We start from the raw sequence: 18,358 nt of genomic DNA, 5'->3' as shown, positions 1-18,358 counted from the left end.
TTGTGTTGACATTTTCAAGTTATAATTTTAACTGAAAAATATTCCTATTTTTACAAACATGGCAGAAAATCAGTTGTTGTTTGTTGTTTTTATTTATACTTTTCAATTGGTTGCTCACCAAGACCCAGGAAGTCAAAGACTTTGTGCATGGTGTATTTCCTGTTAGAGGCGTGGTCTTCCAGTCTCAGCACCAGGATCTGCTCCCTGTTGAAGACCCTCAGCCAGTCCATAAGGTATACGATGTACAAACCAACTTGCAATCTCACCTGCAGAAGACGGGGAAGCTTGTATGAAACAATTAACCCTCAGAATCTTGCATTGTGACGGTATCTCGTTCATTTTTTACATTGCAATTTTCCACTCTGCGTTTTTTTTCTTTAAATAATTATTGTGGCTTTGTCCCTTTGCATTTTTTATTTCCACCAAAGCTCGTTTTGCATGTATTTTTTATGCAGTCAAAGAGGTAAAGCAATGAAAGAGACTGTGCAATGGCATTGGTGATGCTTTCAGCATAAATTAATAACCGCTATATTAGCAGAGGGCTGTTTCAGCCAGCTGCAGAGAACAAGTGCAGTCCTGCGGGGACATAAAGTTCGTATTGAGCATGATTTCTGAATACAAGGCCACCTATGTGTAAAGTCAAAGAGAGCATCTCGCCTCTTCTTGCTCTTGTTACCCAGCTTGCATCCTGGTACCATGGGAAAAGCTGGGCAAGAGCCCCACTGTGACTGATTATATAAAAAGTTCAGACTTGTAAGCTTAAAATAGTGGTTGGGGACACTGAGAAGGTCAACAGAAATGCCAATCTCTCTGAAAAGTCCATCCTGCTAGTTTTAGCAGGAGCTAAAGACGGGTGGGTTTTACTCAATTTGCTTTTTTCACTATTCTTTTTTACTCTCTAATAAACTGGTAGCTAAAAATGGGTTTAAAGCAGGGCAGGCAGACAAAGCGTGTGGGAGGGGGCACTCACTGGCATGGCATTGTTGACAGTGGTGTTGTACACACAGGAGCGCATCGTGTACTCCATAAGGCACCCCTCGAATAGCTGCAACGATTCCGAGACCTTCTCCTGGAAATCCTCTGCAGACTTGTTGGCAATACCAAAGTAAAGGTAGTCGGAGTAAAGCCTGCAAGTTATTGAAAATACATGAAAAAAAATAATATACATATTTTAGACTCTGCAAAAACTTAAAAACATGCTTACTGCAAAAATGTAATTGTTAAGTTACTCAATTATTCAAAAATAAAACTTTTGCACACACAAAGGTTTAAAATTCTTTTTTTTCTTTTAATAATAAAAATGCATGTTTCATTTTACAGAGCAGGTTGCATCATAACTGACAAACAAAATTATAGCATTTGTGCTCTAGGTCTGAATAAAAAAACAACATTCAAGCATTCTAAGTGTTTTTTAAAAGCAATCACTTGAAACCTAAATACAGCCTTTGTTACAAAAGGCCTTATGTTTCTATTAAACCAGAGGTGTAATGGTCCGTGTCAGCAGAGTAAACAGGGGTATGTTTGCGCTCTGAATCATCCCTGGCAGATTCAAAAAGACGTAGTGGGGAGCATTGCGGCTGTGATTCCTCCCACCTCTCTACCGGGTCCCTGAGCATGACGATGAAGCGTGCATCAGGCTGCACGGCGTGGATGAAGTCCTGGATGAGAAAGGGAGGTTCTCCCTCTGAGGTGTTGTCATAAAAGTACACCCAGGCATTGTTGTCCCACATGGTGGAAGCGCTGGCTTCTCCTGAAAAAAAAAAAAACCCACACAAAAGAACATCTGTAATGTCTGAGCTGCAGCAGACCGTTAAATTCTTTCAAAACTGCTACTTTTTTTTGCTTCTTTCAACTCTCAAGCTCATCTTCCTAGAGGTTTTCTAACATACTATTGATGGAAGAGACCATTTTGATATAACCTAATAGACGGCGCTAATGAGGCTGTTACAACTAACAGTTTTAAGTTGGTGAAGGATAGAAAATCAAGTTTTAATGATGTTTTACATTTTAACCCCCCCTCAAATAATACAAAAAAGCAAAAACAAAAAAAAAATTTTTTGTCCTGAAACTACAATATTTGTTTGACAATTTCAGCAAATGTTTTTACTCAATCCTAAGCTTATCTCAGTTTCCTTCCAGGCTTTGACTAATGTTTCGTTCACACCGGGCATGTGAAGTGCATTCAAGAACGCATATCAATTGGACAAAATACTAAACCTCCTATCTGGAAAAATCCTTTTTTCAGAAATCAAGAAAAATGTGTTTCAAATATTCCTGTAAATGCAGATAGAAGGTTTATTCCCTTGTGACCTTTATGTAATAAAAAATGTCAAGATTTTTCTTTTGCAGATTTACTTAAAATATGAAAATATCCTTGTTATCCTCAGTCAATGTAAAAACTCAAAATTTGCAGACAGGAGGTTTTGTATTTAGGCCATTGATAAGTTGTTTAAACAGGACAAACAGGGAGGGGCTTCTTTTTTATTTCGTTTTATACTATTTACTGGCGCATGTCCGCCAGTTGGAGGAGGCTTGGTGTGAAAGGTCATAGCGGTGCAAATCTGGGCAAGTCTTTTACAGTTCAATTCCGATATACAAAGATACATTTACGTACATTTACATAAACTTTTGATTGGAAGTGGCCGCTAGAAGGCCCATTCCTGAGGGTGGTGTGAATGCAGCATCACAGACTTCTGGTTTACACACGCACAAAACCAGCAGCAGGTACTGCAGAAGTAGTTGTGGAGTCAGTTGTGCAGTCAGTTGTGCAGTCCATAATGATCGCAATCTTCATCCAGCAGTGCTAGAAAAGATGTTCACGCTTCATTAGTCTGTGTGTGCTTTCATTATCCTCCTATCTTTTAAGTGAAGCTAGCGTGCGTTCAGTGGCGGCGCAGCACGACCCGTATCTTCCTATTTTCCTCGGTGAAGGTGTAATATCCAGGAGCTTTTTTCTTCAAAGTGAAACAGGTTCCCTGTGAAGGTGATGATGATGATGATGAAGCACTCTGTGATCAAGTCTCTGAGTCTGTTAGAAAGCTTTATTACTGCTTTCACAGCATGTTTCCGCTCCTCCATTGTGAATTGGACTTGGCTGAAGAAAATCAGAGGCTTGGGATTCTGGCCGACGGCCTGCAACTTGCTGGGCTCTCCCAGCCCAAGTTTGGAATCATGAGAGGCCTTCCTGGCAAACTCCCTGCTTTCTAGTATTACTTGTTTCAAGAAATGAAACAAAACCAAACACCCTGAACCCGTCGAAAAAGATAACGGCTGACACATTTTTGTTTTCTCAACAGCCGTGAGGTAAAATGAGGAGAGAGCACAAACAGACAGAGGAGTAGACACACTGGAGCAGGGTATGTTGATAGAGGAAGGAGGTTCGGGAGATTTGTCCACCCCGCTGGGGACATTATTGCTGTCCTGACAGAGAAAACAAAGATTCTTTTATCCAGCACTTCCAGTGAAAAGGCTAAATGAGGCATAAGGAAGTCCGGTATTATTAAACTGTTAGAGCTTCAATTCAGGCCCGAGTCACAGGCTCATAAAAATGACTCTCCTCTAGTGAAGTGAAAGTGGACGGTAAATAGCAGGCCTGTGCTTCAGCTGCTTCACCTGTTACTGTAATGACAGAACGTTGCACTGCAACTAGGCTTGCAAGAAAAAATTTGAGACGAGTGTTGGCTCATGTAAAGCCAAATGCTACTGGCAGGAGTCTGCAGACTCTCAGCATGACCCAAGTAACAAAAGTCAGAATATGGAGGAGAACTGCCCTGACAAAACAGGAAGCAGGAGATTTTGCTGAACAGGAAATGTTTCTGCAGCCTGCTTGGAGATGTGATATCAGTCAGTGTTTCACGTAATCTCCTGTGCTTCTTCAGCTCTTAACTCCTTTTTGAAATGTCATCTTTCAGATACCGATCAAATAGATAAGTGGAGCTTCACTGGGACTTTGATAAGCAACTTCCTGTGAGCTGCTTAAATCTTTTCAGAGACGAAAAACAAAAGTTCTCTTTGCATGCTTTAATCCAAAAAAATAAATGAATCACACGCTTAAATTTTATTATAGATTATAGAGAGGACTTCACTTTGAATTAAAGGCATGAAATTTAAACAGAAAAGAAGAAAAACAAATGATAAAAAATATATAAAATAAAATAAATAATGAATTGATAAACTCAATAAAATAAAATTAATACAATAATATAAAAAGATTCAAAACTAAAATTAATACAGATTAAATTATACAAAAATGATGTGAAATATATTTTGTTGAATAAAGGTTTACATTAATAAAATGTAAAAATTTTTCTTATTTGCTTCCTTTGCTTGAGTAAGAGACTCATAACTAATTTTTCCATACAGGTTTGTATTATTAATAAATATGGAGGAGCCAGAAAGTAATTGGACAAACCCAATTTACATGTATTTCTATAAGGTAACAACAATTTATGTTTCTAAGACGCCCTTTCAAAAGGGTTTTTTTAATCTAATTGGGAATAATATGGTTAACTAAATGTTAATAAAAAAACTAAATAATGTTTTTTTAGTGAGCAGAAGTGGGGTTTGACCATTTTTTATTATTTCAAAATAAAAGAATTTAAAGTTGATTTCCTATAACACTTTTAAGAAAGTTTAATTTTCCATAAACCCCCTTTCTTTTTTGATTTTAAAGTGTGTTATAAATTCAGTGTTTTTGAAAAGAATGCCTTCTTTCTTGGTCAAAGTAATAATATTATGAATATATTTTAGAACAGGTGAGGTGAATCAGAAATGCGACACAATGACACAACTACAACAAAACACACAAAACCTGTGAAAAACACCTGAAAAAGACTGCAGGTGGGTATTGCAATCATCATTTGACGTCAAGTTGACTTAAAGGAGTAGATCAAAAGGAAGAACGTGAATTAAAATTGACGCGTCTCCTCAGAGTGATCAGCTGATTTTGTTATGGGAGTCAGGTTATCTTCTTGGTGCGCATACCTGTACAATCATTATCAACTACTTCAAAAAATTATTGTACTTGATCAATAAAAAATATATATTTTTAATTATATTTTTCTTTATTTTTTATAAAAATTGTAAATTAAAATCATATATGAAGAAAAAAATAGCAGAATCCCACTGTCTTGCTCCTTATTAGTTACATATTACTTTACATATTTGTCAGTTTCACTGGTACAAATAAATGTACATTTTAAGCCACAAACAGAACCGAGAATATACTATTTTTGTGAATGGTCATTGCTGATGTTTTTTCCTAATTTTATACTTTTAAACATCAGTAATAAAAGTTGTGTTTTGGGTGTTTTTAACATGTTTTTGTGGCATTTTCCTGATGATGGATGACTTACATAAAGAAGATTAAACTTAAAATTGCATTTCTGAATATTTTTATATTCAAATCCCTATGAAGCAGGAGCAGATGAAAACATGCCTTTGGAAAAAGTGCATACCGGTATTTGTGACGTAGAAATTATGCTGGATGGGCCACAACCTTTTACGATAGTTCAGCAATAATCGTAGTGGCTATTTAAACACATTACTAAATCAGTGGGATGTTATATTGCTTACCTATGATGATGTTAGGATGGCTGGGGTAACCCCTGTCATTTGCTGTGAGGTTCCCCTGGATTTGGTAAGCAGTCTGATCGAACAAATCCAGGTAATCTTCTATGGGATATGGATCGTGGACACCCTCACTGAGACGGATGATCCCTGCCAGAAGGAACCAGACACACATTAGACCTGTTTTCATCCTCAGATTTAAAAAAAAAAAACCTGAATTGAAAATGTCTTTGACTGAAAATTAACAGTCAAAGATGGTTTTATCAAGCGTGTTTTCATTCCACCCTGCCCCCTCGAATGCAGGCTGTCAGACCGAAAGTGCAGACTGGAGCATAACTTTGTCTTTGTGGTGCATTTATGATCACAGAAATGTACAGTCAGTTGGGTAAACAGCACCCTCAGGTACAGAAAAAAGTATGAGGCACAGATTTAAATATTTAAAACACCATCTGTGATGGCGAATCATCTTTCATGTTGCTGATTCTGCTTTCCTGTTGGGTGTCAGGGGTCCCTGTCCTTCGGAAACTATATTCTACAGCCCCATCAATGCCCCACGGGGCGGAAAGAAGAATAATGAGGTGAGAACAATTTGAGACAGCTGCCAGTCTCCTCAAAACCAGACCAGCCAGCAGTTTTACAGAATGTGCATTAGCAGCAAAAATGAGGGGGGAAAAGCAACATCTTAGAATTTAAAGTGTCAGTTATTCCTGGAAATTTTGTGACAGTTCAATTATGAAAAAAGCTGCACCAGTTTAATAAACCACCATTTTCTCATTATTTTTTTAGTACGACAAGGTTTTTCCCATTCTGCCAGTTAGGTGTGGCTTTTATATGCTGTATATTACATGATTACCACTATGGGAAGTGGGCCTGCACAATAAATCGCAAATTTATCGTTATCGCGATTTCAAGCTGTGCAATATCCATATAGCAAAAGTTGGCGAAAATAAATGGTAAACCTTAAATGTGCTAAAATAATCTTATGGCAGCTTGAACTATTTAACGAATCGCAGAAATCCTTTTATGCATTTGACCAATCAGATGGAGCCCTTGATGTTGTGGACCAATCGGATGGAGCTTTTATGTTAGATGTTGGCCTCCTATGTAGACCAGGGTCATTTGGAGAATAATTTAAGATATTTTAACTCTTATTTAAATTAAACGGTTGCAGTGAAATGGAAATGTTTTTGTTGTTTTGCTATTTGTTCAAGTATCGCAAGTTATATCGTCATCGCAATACTGATCACTAATATCGCATATCGCAAGTTTTCCTCATATCGTGCAGCCCTAATGGGAAGTATTAGCTACAGCTTCTAAATTAATTTGAAATAATTGAACATAGTTATTTAAAAGGTATTAATTCTATTTTTTTACAGAACATATGTATCTAAATGTTTGTTTGTTTTTTTGCATTCTATACATTTTATTTCTATTCTAATGGGCCAAAACGACACCCAAGTGAACAGGTCCTGCAGAAAATATCCAGGATGTAGAAGAGAGGAGGTAAAATCCCATTTGGATCGGACCACATGGGGGGGGGGGGGGGGGGGTGATGCTGAGTCAGCTGAAAGTGAAACTCAGCAGAGGAAATAGAGAAAGGCAGTAAATCAGCGTTAACACCTCAGATCGATTGTAAAGCATGGTAATGGAGAAGATTTTTTTTTTTCATGCAGCCATACTGCAGCTGAACACACTTTTTTAATGGTTGGCAAAAAGATATGTGGTGCGCTAGAAAACAGAATTAAAGCAAAGACAAATAAAGGTGTTACTCCAATCAAATCTCAGACTATTGCTGGATGAAAGTGAGAAATGCTCAAATGAGCTGAAGCAAAAATGCACGGAATGAACTACGGGACTGACATTATCAGATTTAAGAGGTACTTTTACCAGATTTTTTGGAGGCATCTAAGACAATACTACGTATCGGGAATGTTCAAGAACGCGCTGCTCTGGCATTCTTGAACATGCCTCACACTGGACTGTCGCTACCTGCCAAACGTCATAGCGGTGCAAATCTCACAAATCCTGCTCTTCACCGCTCTATTCCAAAATATGAAAGACTTGGTGTAGTTTAATCCCTACCCGCCACAAACCGCATTTATTAATTTATCTGTCATGATCTATTTGGCACTTCCATGAATTAAAAAAAATTCAGAGTTTAACTGGTTTAACTCTGTCCAATGATAGCGTGCTTATTAGTACAGAAAGTTCAAAAACTGACTTTCCTACCAATTTTTGAATGTGGAAGCCCAAAACGCACATTAACCCAGACTTTTTATTGGAAGTCACCACTTCAGCACACCGATGGTGTGAACGCAGCATATGTCGCACCCCTTGCCAAACTATACAAAACAAAATGGACTTTTACCCTTAAAAATATAGTATTAAAAATTGTTTGCAAATGTAAATGTTTTACAAGCTAAACATCCAAAATATTCACCAAAAGATCACAAATTATTTACATCTAAAAACCTAATTATCAATCTAAGGTTGAACTATGTTGAGAGGAAAACAAAATAAGGTTTTTAGTAATCTTCTATAATGAAAAGTTCGTACCCTTATGACAAGATCTGACTAAAACTGACACGAATGTGTATTTGCACGTAATTGCTTATATTAATACCTAAGAGTATGACTGCCAAGCACCCTGTTTTGATTCAGTCTTTTGTTCCTGAAATGAATCAGTTACCTCTGCCTATCAGCAACACTTTGCGCTAAAACATTTTTTCACCGTTTCATAGGAAAACGTGATTAGAAAACTCAAGTTCATCATTATTCATCAGTGGCAAAGTCTTAGTAATGGCAACTTCAATGTCTTGCTTCCAGGCTTTTCCTTTTCTTTTTGCTTTTTAGCATGAATAAAGCATCATGGAGTTCTTAAAAAAGTTGTTTTTTAATAGAAACTGTACTCTGCAGAAACATCTGCTTGAGATTCAGCCCGCTCCTTGAGGAAAGTTATCAGGCATGGATCGCGTCAAGTCACCTTTTCTATGCAGGGACTGAGCGCAGCCTCAAGGGGAGCACAATAAATAAATACAAAACAAGGCCATTAGAATTCATGGTGTTTTCAAAGGATGTCTGCAGAAAAAAAGCACTGATTACCAGCGCAGAGCCTGAGGTACATCGTTAGAAAGGAAAACGACTCAGTGACAGCAAACATGGAAGCCAGTGAATGCAGGGGGACCACAACTAAACAAAAAAGCTCCGTCCTTGAGGTACAGCTGCAGAATACAAAAACATAAGACAAATACATGTCGACAAAAACAAAAATGTCTCTTTGGACTACACAAAGGCACATTAATGCAGACTGATCAGCCCAGAGGCTGAATGGTATCAGATTAGGGGGCAAAATCAATGATTTGATGAACTAAAGGCATTTGGTTAGGATCCCGAATTTAATTTAGCAATTTCTTAAATAAATAAACTACTTCTAAAGTTAGAACTGCTTCTTTAAAGATTTATTCAAACATTTTATACCATTTAAATGCAGTTAATTTTTTAAACTATCTTTTCATATAAAGACTTCAAACCAAACTGGTGTTACACTGCAAAATTCTGCAAAATACACAAGTATTTTGTTGAAGCCTCAGTCCATGCTCCTTGTTTCCACTTTAAAAAGATCCATCAGATGGATTTGGAATCTTGACTGAGCTTTTCTGAGCATTTTCTTAACATCTGTCTAATAAATGCAGCAACTCCTGGTGACTTCCACTGAAGTATCTAAATCCCAATTAAACCCAAAGAAACTGCGCTTCTTCAAACAAAAAGGTTGATTTTGATTATTTCATTTCAACAGGACAAGCAAACTCTCACTACTGGATATTTTGTGACTTGAAATGACATCTGGATTCCTGCGGTAGTTGATTAAACATCGCAGATGCTCATGCAACAGGAAAACCACAAAGTCGACTGCACTTTTACACAACAGAGCTGCCACACGACCAGATGTCTGCTGCAAGGCGGCGGTCCCTTTTCTGTGCCAAATGTTTTTCTCTTTGTTTGACTAAATTACTTATTTGCCACCTGCTCAAATTCACAGAATGCCAAACCCAGATGGTGACAAGAGGTTGCATCCTAAGATTGGATCACTGAATATTAAATATTTGTGGTGTAACTAAATAATGCATGGTTTACAAATTGCCCTTTCGAATGCATGCATGTGTAAAAAGAGAGCAGCAACTTAAGCAACAAGTACATGGTGAGAAAACCCGACAGATGTTTAAAAAAAGAGCTAGTCAGCTCCAAAACAGGTTTTTTGTGTGTTCTTTTTGGTGGTTTGTCAGTTGGATGAGCAGATCTCTGTCTCATTTAACGGTTAGAGTTGCTCCAGATTCTTCAACATTTAGTTTACACAAGACTCTAATGAGCCACATCATCACAGTTGAAGATGGAAACTTGCAGCGGTTTGATACTAATGATGGCGCACAAGGCCCTAGAAAGTGGGAGGGAGGCGATTAGCATTCAAAATGCTGCATGGTGAAGGCAATTTCAACTGCAAATACACCATTAGGGCTGTAAACTTGGTGCCGACAACCCTCAGGTAGAAAATAAACGGTGCCTATTCTCATGCACATCACACAGCGGGTGTTGAATATTCATTTGTGAGGTAATTGCACAGAAATTACACCGAGGACTGAACTGAACCTAAGTTTGAGGTTTACTTTTATGCTTTGATAAATCCCCACTTGCACCCACTTTGTAATGAGGTAATAGAGGATGTGCATACATAGAACTGCTAAAGAAGGTGCATTAGATGGTGCTTGTGATACTTTTAAGACATTTTCAAAAGTCTAACATCCATGTTCAAATCTGATTAGTCATGTTTGACAGTTTATCATCAGCCTTTTTAGCCAGAATTAAGGAGGATTGACTCACCAAACCTCTTGCGTGTCCACCAATGAGGCTCTTTAAAAGTGGTGAACTTGACATCTGGATGTCGTCTCAATCTGTCATACAAGTCTGTTGTGCCACACTTGGGTTGGCCAATAATGTAGAAGTATGGAAGGCAACGCATGCGGTAGATTTTCTTGTTGCGATAAAACAAATGTTTGTGGAAGGAGCTCCGCAGGTGCTGAAAAACTGTCCTGAAACGCCGTGAGTAGCGTCCGTACATATTTGTCCTGTACGGGTCTGAAGTTCTGTTTCCAGTGTATTCCTCGTACCAGCAGGGGTTCTTGATACCAGGTAGAAATTTGTGTGGAATCACAGAAAACATCTGGAAAAAAAACAAAAAGGTTTAAAACCTTTTGAAACAAGACAAAACCAACTAAAAAGCACATTAATTTATATTTAATGAGCAAAACAAACGTATAATGTGCTAAAATCATAAAAACACAAGAACATTGTGTTTTATTTTTTTGATAGCTTGAATTTTTTTATTTGAACAGGACTTATCATTTAAGGCTCACATATCTTAGGCATGTAGAACTGCCTTGTTAGCAGCGTGTCCTAAGAGTTCCTTAAGAAGTCTCCAGCTTGTTCAGAACGCAGCAGCAAGATTGTTAGCTGGAACTAGCAGAAGAGATCAAATCACTCCTGTGTTAGTTTCGCTCCATTGGCTCCCAGCTGATTCTAGAATCAAGTTCAAGATCCTCCTGTTAACCTATAAGGCCTTACATGGACTGGCCTTGTCCTATATTAAGGACCTCATAGTCTCTTACCATCCAATAATAACACTTCGCTCGCAAAATGCAGGACTACTTGTGGTTCCTAGAATTAGTAAAAGTATGGTTGGAGGTAGAGCGTTTAGCCACCAAGCCCCTGTTTTATGGAATAAGCTCCCAGCTCTTGTAAGAGAGGCCGATTCAGTTTATATATTCAAAGTTAGACTGAAAACATTCCTCTTTGGACAGGCTTATTGTCAGACTAGTTAGTATTCAGAGATTTTTTAATTTAATGTTAATGTGCTTAAATTAAACTTAATAACAATAACTATTTGTTTTAAAAGGCTGCTAGAAGTTGAAGCTGGGGTAACCATGGTGCATTGGGGTTCTGTCCTCTTTTCTCATCTACTTCTACCCTTCCACTCTTCTCTATTTTTGATCATCATTTATCATTTAGTTCTCCATGCCTCTGTTTGGTGCAGTGCGATTCAGGTATTGTCACTCTTTTCCTCTCCCCTCCTGGGGAGTGGGAGTGCTTCCAGACTCCAGTTGGCTCATCCGTGCTTCTGTTCCTGACCCTATACCTCGCCTTTGCTCCCGCTCCTACACCTGGCTATGGATCCTGCCTCTGGCTCGTCTCTGCTCTGTACCCGACCGAGTACCTCGCCTCTGCTCCTGCTCCTACACCTGGCTGTGGTTCCTGTCTCAGGCTCGACTCGCGCCCCTGACTGTCCCCCCAACCACGGCTGGATGAAGCTCGTCTGCTGGACTTTATATATGTAGTTGTAGTGTTAGATAAGTTAATTCTTCTCTAAGAGTTCTGGTAAATCGCCTGTCCGTCCTGGGGGAGGATCCCTCCTTCATGTGGGCACCCCTGAGGTTTCTTTGTTTTTTCCGGAATCCGTTTTTTTAGGAGTTTTTCCTTACTGCGAAGGGGGGTCTAAGGGCAGGGATGTCAGTATAGCTTAGTCAGTTTGTTAGTTCATTTTAGTATTTTCCTATTGAACTCTTTGTATTCATGATCCTTTTGAGTTCATGTTTTACTTCGAAGCCCATCGAGACGACTTTTGTTGTGATTTTGGGCTATACAAATAAAATTGAATTGAATCGAATTGACTTGAATTGAATTTTTTAACAAAGGTTTGTGTTTTTATAATAGATCAATCAAATGAAAACATTTCTGGGTTTTGAGTAACTTCAGAAATTTCCTTTTCTATCTGAACTACATAAATGACATTTATTGCAACAACCATCAGCAAAAATAAAAAATACATTTTGTTATTAATTTTGTGGCTTCAGCACACCTCAAACATTAAAACGAAAAACAATGTCTAGCAAACGCTGAGGGAGCCATTTTGGATCTAAGTGACACATGGTGTAAAACATTTTAATTGTGTGAGGACATATGAGGAAGTTTCTGTCTTTCTCCCAAATAATTCAGACAAGTAACATAAAGATTAATTAGACAAACTCTCACAACAAATAGATGTAGGGCATGGTTTAGTTTTACTCACGTGTGGATCAGTTTTGATCAGTGCATTCAGTTCTGGATTGTGTCTGCTGCTGCCAAACTCCACCTTGGACTTAATGGATTTGACTACAAGTCTAATGTGTGCATAATCCTTCTCTGAGGAAAGGTTGAAGGCAAACAGTCCAGGGTTGACCATAGTGCTGAAGTGGTAAGGAGATGGAGTGAGGAGGAGGCCCTTTTTGTCCCCATTAAGAACGTACGAAGCCATGATGACGAACATGACAGCCAGCCCAAACAGGATGCCATAGACCCGGATCTTGCAGAAGCAGCCTTGGTTGTTGGAACGCTTTTGTGCGTCCCTATTCACCTCCAGGACTGCAAAAGGGTTCATGGGCGTGTTGTCCACCTGCAGGAGCAGCGGCCTCTTGCGGTAGTCGTCCAAAGAAGGGCCCAGCAGGCTGTACTTGTAGTCCATCTGTGTCATGGTGTCCAACTTTGGGCTGACAATAATGCAGTATGTTTTTATGACTGTGCAGAGCATCCCAGTGTTGAGGAAGCGTAGCTTATGTCGATGATGGACTATGGAGAACAGCTGGCCTCATCTGCAGACACCTGCAGACTGAAGGTGAAAACAAGGTTAACAGAAAGTTATCACTTCATTAACCCTAGATAACCATTCATATCATATCTGATGCACATTTCTGGGATCTCTATCTCATTAATACAATTAAATCTCTCCATAAAAACTTACAGTATATACCTCGTATATGTTTTGTGCCCTGTAGTGCATCCTCATTCCACTAAGGGCAGTAGAAGGGCTTTTCCTGTTCAAAATTGCTGCTTCCTTGAAATTTTAAAAACACTTACAGCGGGAAAAGCTTTGCTCATTTTCAAAACTTTCCAGTGAAAATAACGCATCTATTGTCATTCATGCTTTTACATGTGTGCTGTATTGAAATAATGTTAAATTTGTTGATAATTAATTTTATTTAATGCAGTTACACCATTCAAAAATGCGTGTCTAATACGAGACAGTAGGTAAATAAGGTGCTTTTGTTCTAAACACTCATGTCATTATGTTTGCACCTTAAACTACCATTGTTGTGAGTAAATCTCACCAAATCATCCAACGGCTCATAATTGACACGTATTATGTCTCAAAAAATTATTTTGTGTGGATTTCATCAAAGGCATGATCTTAATTCATCAAAATTAATTGTTTGATGCAGTGGGCTTTACAAGGTTAAAATTATTAGTTTTTTACTTTTAGTCTTTTCAGTTGTCCCTCTTTCCATAGCACTGATCACTTCAACTTAAACCTGTGAGGTAAACATAAGAGGTAAAATGCAGGGCTAAAGAAACGTAAAGCAGGTTGAAGCTAATTGAACAAGTTTCCCCTGACTCTTCCTGCTTTAATCTGACGGCACAGAGACACCCAACCCAGCCTGAAAGTCAAACCAGCCATTCTCCTCATGCCTAAGTCACAATATGCACCAAGTGATAAGGATGTGGAAAGGTTTTAGCCTGGAAACTATGAAGCATGTTGGTCTCTCCTGGGTAGGAGCACCAATATCTGAGATAGCCAGGCTGACTCATAGGAGGGATTATATTATCAGAAAATAGTATTCCTCCCCATGAATTTACGTGGACGAATTGTCACCCGCAGATAAAAAGGAAGGCAGGCGTCTTTAAGGGACGAAAGAATGGAGGATCGCTAATGATGGTGTATCCGCAAATGACAGTTTCATCCTTCCGGTTGTCTTTGTGTCTGAAGTTGAATCGCAATGTGAGTTTAATTCAGGACAAAAAGATGTTGAAGCTTAGCCAAGGACACTTTTTAAAGCTGGAAATGGGGCTGTTCAGCTCATCAGGGCTGGTTCACACCTGAAGCTGCATCATTAGAAAACTGACTCACCGCACAGACACACACTCCTCCGGCTCTGCAAGAATGCCACGTGGAACACCGTGTTTTTGTATGTGCAGGTCAGTATACAAATACTTGCAACTCAAGAGATGTCATTTGACCCTCGGCAAGGCTGTCAGCATTATCTCCACGGCAACAGTTATTCTGAAGGTTATCAAACAGGCAACACTGAAGAAACATGCACAACACTGAACACGTTTAAGTTAATTACAAGAAAATCTCAGCAATTCTAAATTTCCATCTGAAAATGATAAAGAAAACAAAGAAAAAAAGAAACTTTCAGGATGTTTTATCCTAAACTTGGATACTCCAGTCACAGCTCGAAAGATGCACAGATGCACTCCTCCTCTAACTTTATGGAATTGTTGGGGCTCAAGGTTGTATCAGATGGAAGAAAGGTATAAAAAAGATTAAAAAGAGATTAAGAGGAGGAAGGAAAATGGGAAGTGTGCCATTTACAATAAAAGATTATTCTCAAGGGTATTTGCGTCTAAATCAGCCTACCAAAAGTAGCAGTGGGTGACTGGCAGCTAGGCAGATATATTCTTCTTATAGAGTTAATGTCTGACCTGAAGAAATGACTTAACTCAAATAGAATTACATTCAGAGAAAACAAGTTTAGTGTCTTGATTTTCCCTTTGACAGTTCTAAAGTTTAGCATTTGAATTTGTCAGATAAGTTGAAACTGATGCACTTCTAAGAGAGATTAAAGTAGTATAAAAATAGTTTTAAAAAAACATCAATAAACTAGATTCTAGTTTTTGTTTCTTAAATGATGATAATTGCATGAGAAGGAAACAGCAACTAGAAATAATTATCTGATTAAGGAGAAAATCAGCAAATACACACAGCATGATGCTGATAAACTCTTAAAGGTTGTTGAATATTTTCTCAACAGCTTATTATTCTTGCAAGCATTTTTTTACATTAAAAGGTCAAATCAACAAAAAAGGAAATGTTTTTTGTCATACACCTCTCACCAGTCACAATCCCTTTCCATATCTAACTAATGCTACTATTACACTGCTTTAAGAACACACATTCAGAACATAGTGTTAACACTGAACAACCAGGGTTATTTTTTCTTAATCTACTGTTTACTAGTGCATGTTCGCCAGTTGAAAGAAGCTTGATGGGAAATGGCCTGAAAATGTCTTACAAATGTGCATAGCTATGCGTGAATGAGTCGACCACAAGGCTTTTTTCACTTTTATTTCAATTGACCCTTATACATCCCTGCTTTTACAGAACGGGTTTTGTTTGGCAGTTGCTTTGTGATATGAGGAACTAACAAATAAGATGTTGGGAGGGAGGCAGATATGCGCCAAGAGTTCATCCACATATTCAAAATATAGAACTCACGCATGTAACAGATGTCACGGGATGATTTGCATATCATCTATTTTGAAGTTGATTTTGTTTTATATAGGTGGAAATCCAAACATTTAATGGGAATTGTAAATAAAATGACAAATAACACAAAAAAGAGTTAATCTGAGTCCATCATTGAGATCATACACTGCCATATTAGCACATACTGGAGTCCACTTTGCCATGATTATAACTGACTTCAATCCATCTGTCATAATACCCAGCATGCTCTTCTGATTGCTACACCCCTGTGCAATGCAAATGAGTCTGGCCGGGGTTTTAATAACCCATCCATGAAAGGCCTCTCCATGAACAGCCTGCCATTTAGGCACAAATGAGTCAAACAAATTATCACACTGATTATTTTAGAGTCTGAACATTTGAAAAAAATATATATATGTATTTAAGTGAATAACCTCACAGATACATGAAACATGCTTTTTATGTGTTTATTAAAATCAATAGCATAAGTTGTTGGGTTTTTTTTTTCAAAATAAAAAATGTCAACATTTTAATGCAGAATTGTTTGAGTATAAAAATATTAACTTTGTATCATTTCCTTTTAAGGTGTGAGAGATGCAGTTTCCAAATCCCTCAGCACTCTTGTTTAACTACCAACGACACTGTGCAACCCTTTAATCATCGATTCTTCAAATCACAGCAGGGAATTCTCCTTGTGCCTGGCTGGGAAAACATTCCACCTGATGGAAATCAACGTGTTACCTCCCCAGCTCTCTGTAGAGAATAAAAATGTTATAACTTGCCGATGAGGCCAATTGATTGAAAGCAAACTTGACAGAAGTATATAGCTCAGAGATCACAGAATAAAAAAAAGATTTTTTTTTTTACTTCATCTATAACAACTTGGTAAGATTAAAAATGTTTCTCTCAGCAGGGCAGAAAAACTAGATTTTTATTTGAAAATTGTCACTGTAAAAGTCTGATTCCATTCTGAATAAGAATAAACATATAGATGATCAAAACAAGGACATCTCTTTAAATGTCAGCACCACCGTCTATTATTTATTGCTGTTTACATGGCAAGGCAGCTTAATATTTATCTGCCGCAGCAACAGGCAGATTACAGCCTGCACATGCAGGGCTTTTGCTGAGACAGGTCGATAAACCGCAGAAAACCTAATCTATACTGCCATGAGAAGTCAAAGCAAAATTGTTACAACCTCACAGACAAGTTAATAACTGGATACAGCATCTCCAATCTCGTGTGAATGGTGGAGGATGAAAAAGAACAACAGCATCATCAAACAGACGAGTGCCAGAAAGACTGGAACAAAACAAAATACCCCAAGTGGAACAGAAATCCAACAGAGAAGGAAGTTAGGAGATGTTACAGAAAGGCAATCTGTTTTAGTAGTCCATGCAGAAGATATTAACATATCTTTCTTATATTGTCTTATTTCGCAGTTTTTAGTTTTCTACTCTTACTTGACTTTTTATTCCACCGGAAAAAATTGCACTGTAATTTCGTTGTACATGTACAATGACAAATAAAGATATTTCTATTTCTATTTCTATGCAGCTGCCTGGAAAATCATGTTTTTAAAGACCCCACACTGCAATTCAGTCAATACAACAACAAGCTTTGCCACATTTTTGGATAACTTACTGAACAAGAAAAGCTTCTGCGTGGAAGTTCTGACAATTTCAACAGAAACTGCTGATGATTACTAAAAAAATAATGACAGAATTACTGAGAATGTGCGTTGTAAGCAGTTTTCTTCAGGAAATAACTCGTCCGCTCTATTGTTAACTGGTCTTGCACAAGCCACAAAGTGCAAGACAAAAGGATGATGGTCACTAAAAGTTCATGGAGTGCTGGCAGGAATGTGTCAGAAGTAGCTGGAAAAAAACAAAGGGTCCATCAGTGCTGTGTCAGCAGGAAAAACTTTCTTCTCTACCAGGTCGCTGATAATTATGGAACTCCATGAGGCCAGTGTAAGGGGGGGCAGGCGTGACACACGCTCTGACGCGTGACGGAGTAGAAGCCCCGTGACGGTGTTTGAAGATGACAGTGTTTGGCATATCCCCCAAAAAAAAAATTACGGTAATTTTCAATTTGTCCTAATTGATGGTTGACAATTTAACTGCCAACTCAACCAAATAGTGGAGATATTTTCATGTACCGTATTATGTTTTCTTGGTTGGGTAGTTAAAGGCTTAACTCCTTTACTTCCACTTTCTTTTCTAGGTGAAAGGGCAGGAAGAAATGCCAGTAATCTGGCAAACTTCAGAACTTTTCAATGATTCCAAATTTCAAATAGACTTCAATAAAAGAAAATAATAATAACAGCCTGGTAATCAGGTGTCAAAAAATATAAATGTGCTATTTTTCTCATTTTTAGTCACCACAGTTTGCTCTGAAAAAAACCTTTTGATTGTTGGCATTATTAGTAAATTATA

The 18,358-nt window shown here is 38.1% G+C and overlaps 1 protein-coding gene across 1 annotated transcript in view; it reads right to left on the bottom strand.

The window, feature by feature from the left end:
• The window catches only part of chst15b (carbohydrate (N-acetylgalactosamine 4-sulfate 6-O) sulfotransferase 15b), a 35,103-nt gene that overhangs the window by 684 nt on the left and 16,061 nt on the right, over window positions 1–18,358 (bottom strand). The window contains exons 2-7 of the mRNA XM_023949652.2: window positions 12,686–13,261; window positions 10,444–10,783; window positions 5,575–5,718; window positions 1,594–1,750; window positions 971–1,127; window positions 119–266 (exon numbers count right to left, since the gene is read on the bottom strand). Coding sequence (XP_023805420.1) covers window positions 119–266; window positions 971–1,127; window positions 1,594–1,750; window positions 5,575–5,718; window positions 10,444–10,783; window positions 12,686–13,183 — 1,444 coding nt within the window. The 5' untranslated portion in view covers window positions 13,184–13,261. The remainder of the gene's footprint in view (window positions 1–118; window positions 267–970; window positions 1,128–1,593; window positions 1,751–5,574; window positions 5,719–10,443; window positions 10,784–12,685; window positions 13,262–18,358) is intronic.

This window comes from Oryzias latipes, chromosome 19, assembly GCF_053564925.1.
Source record: "Oryzias latipes strain Hd-rR chromosome 19, Olatipes_Hd-rR_3.1".
Classification (NCBI taxonomy): domain Eukaryota; kingdom Metazoa; phylum Chordata; class Actinopteri; order Beloniformes; family Adrianichthyidae; genus Oryzias; species Oryzias latipes.
This window is presented reverse-complemented; position numbering and strand designations above follow the sequence as displayed.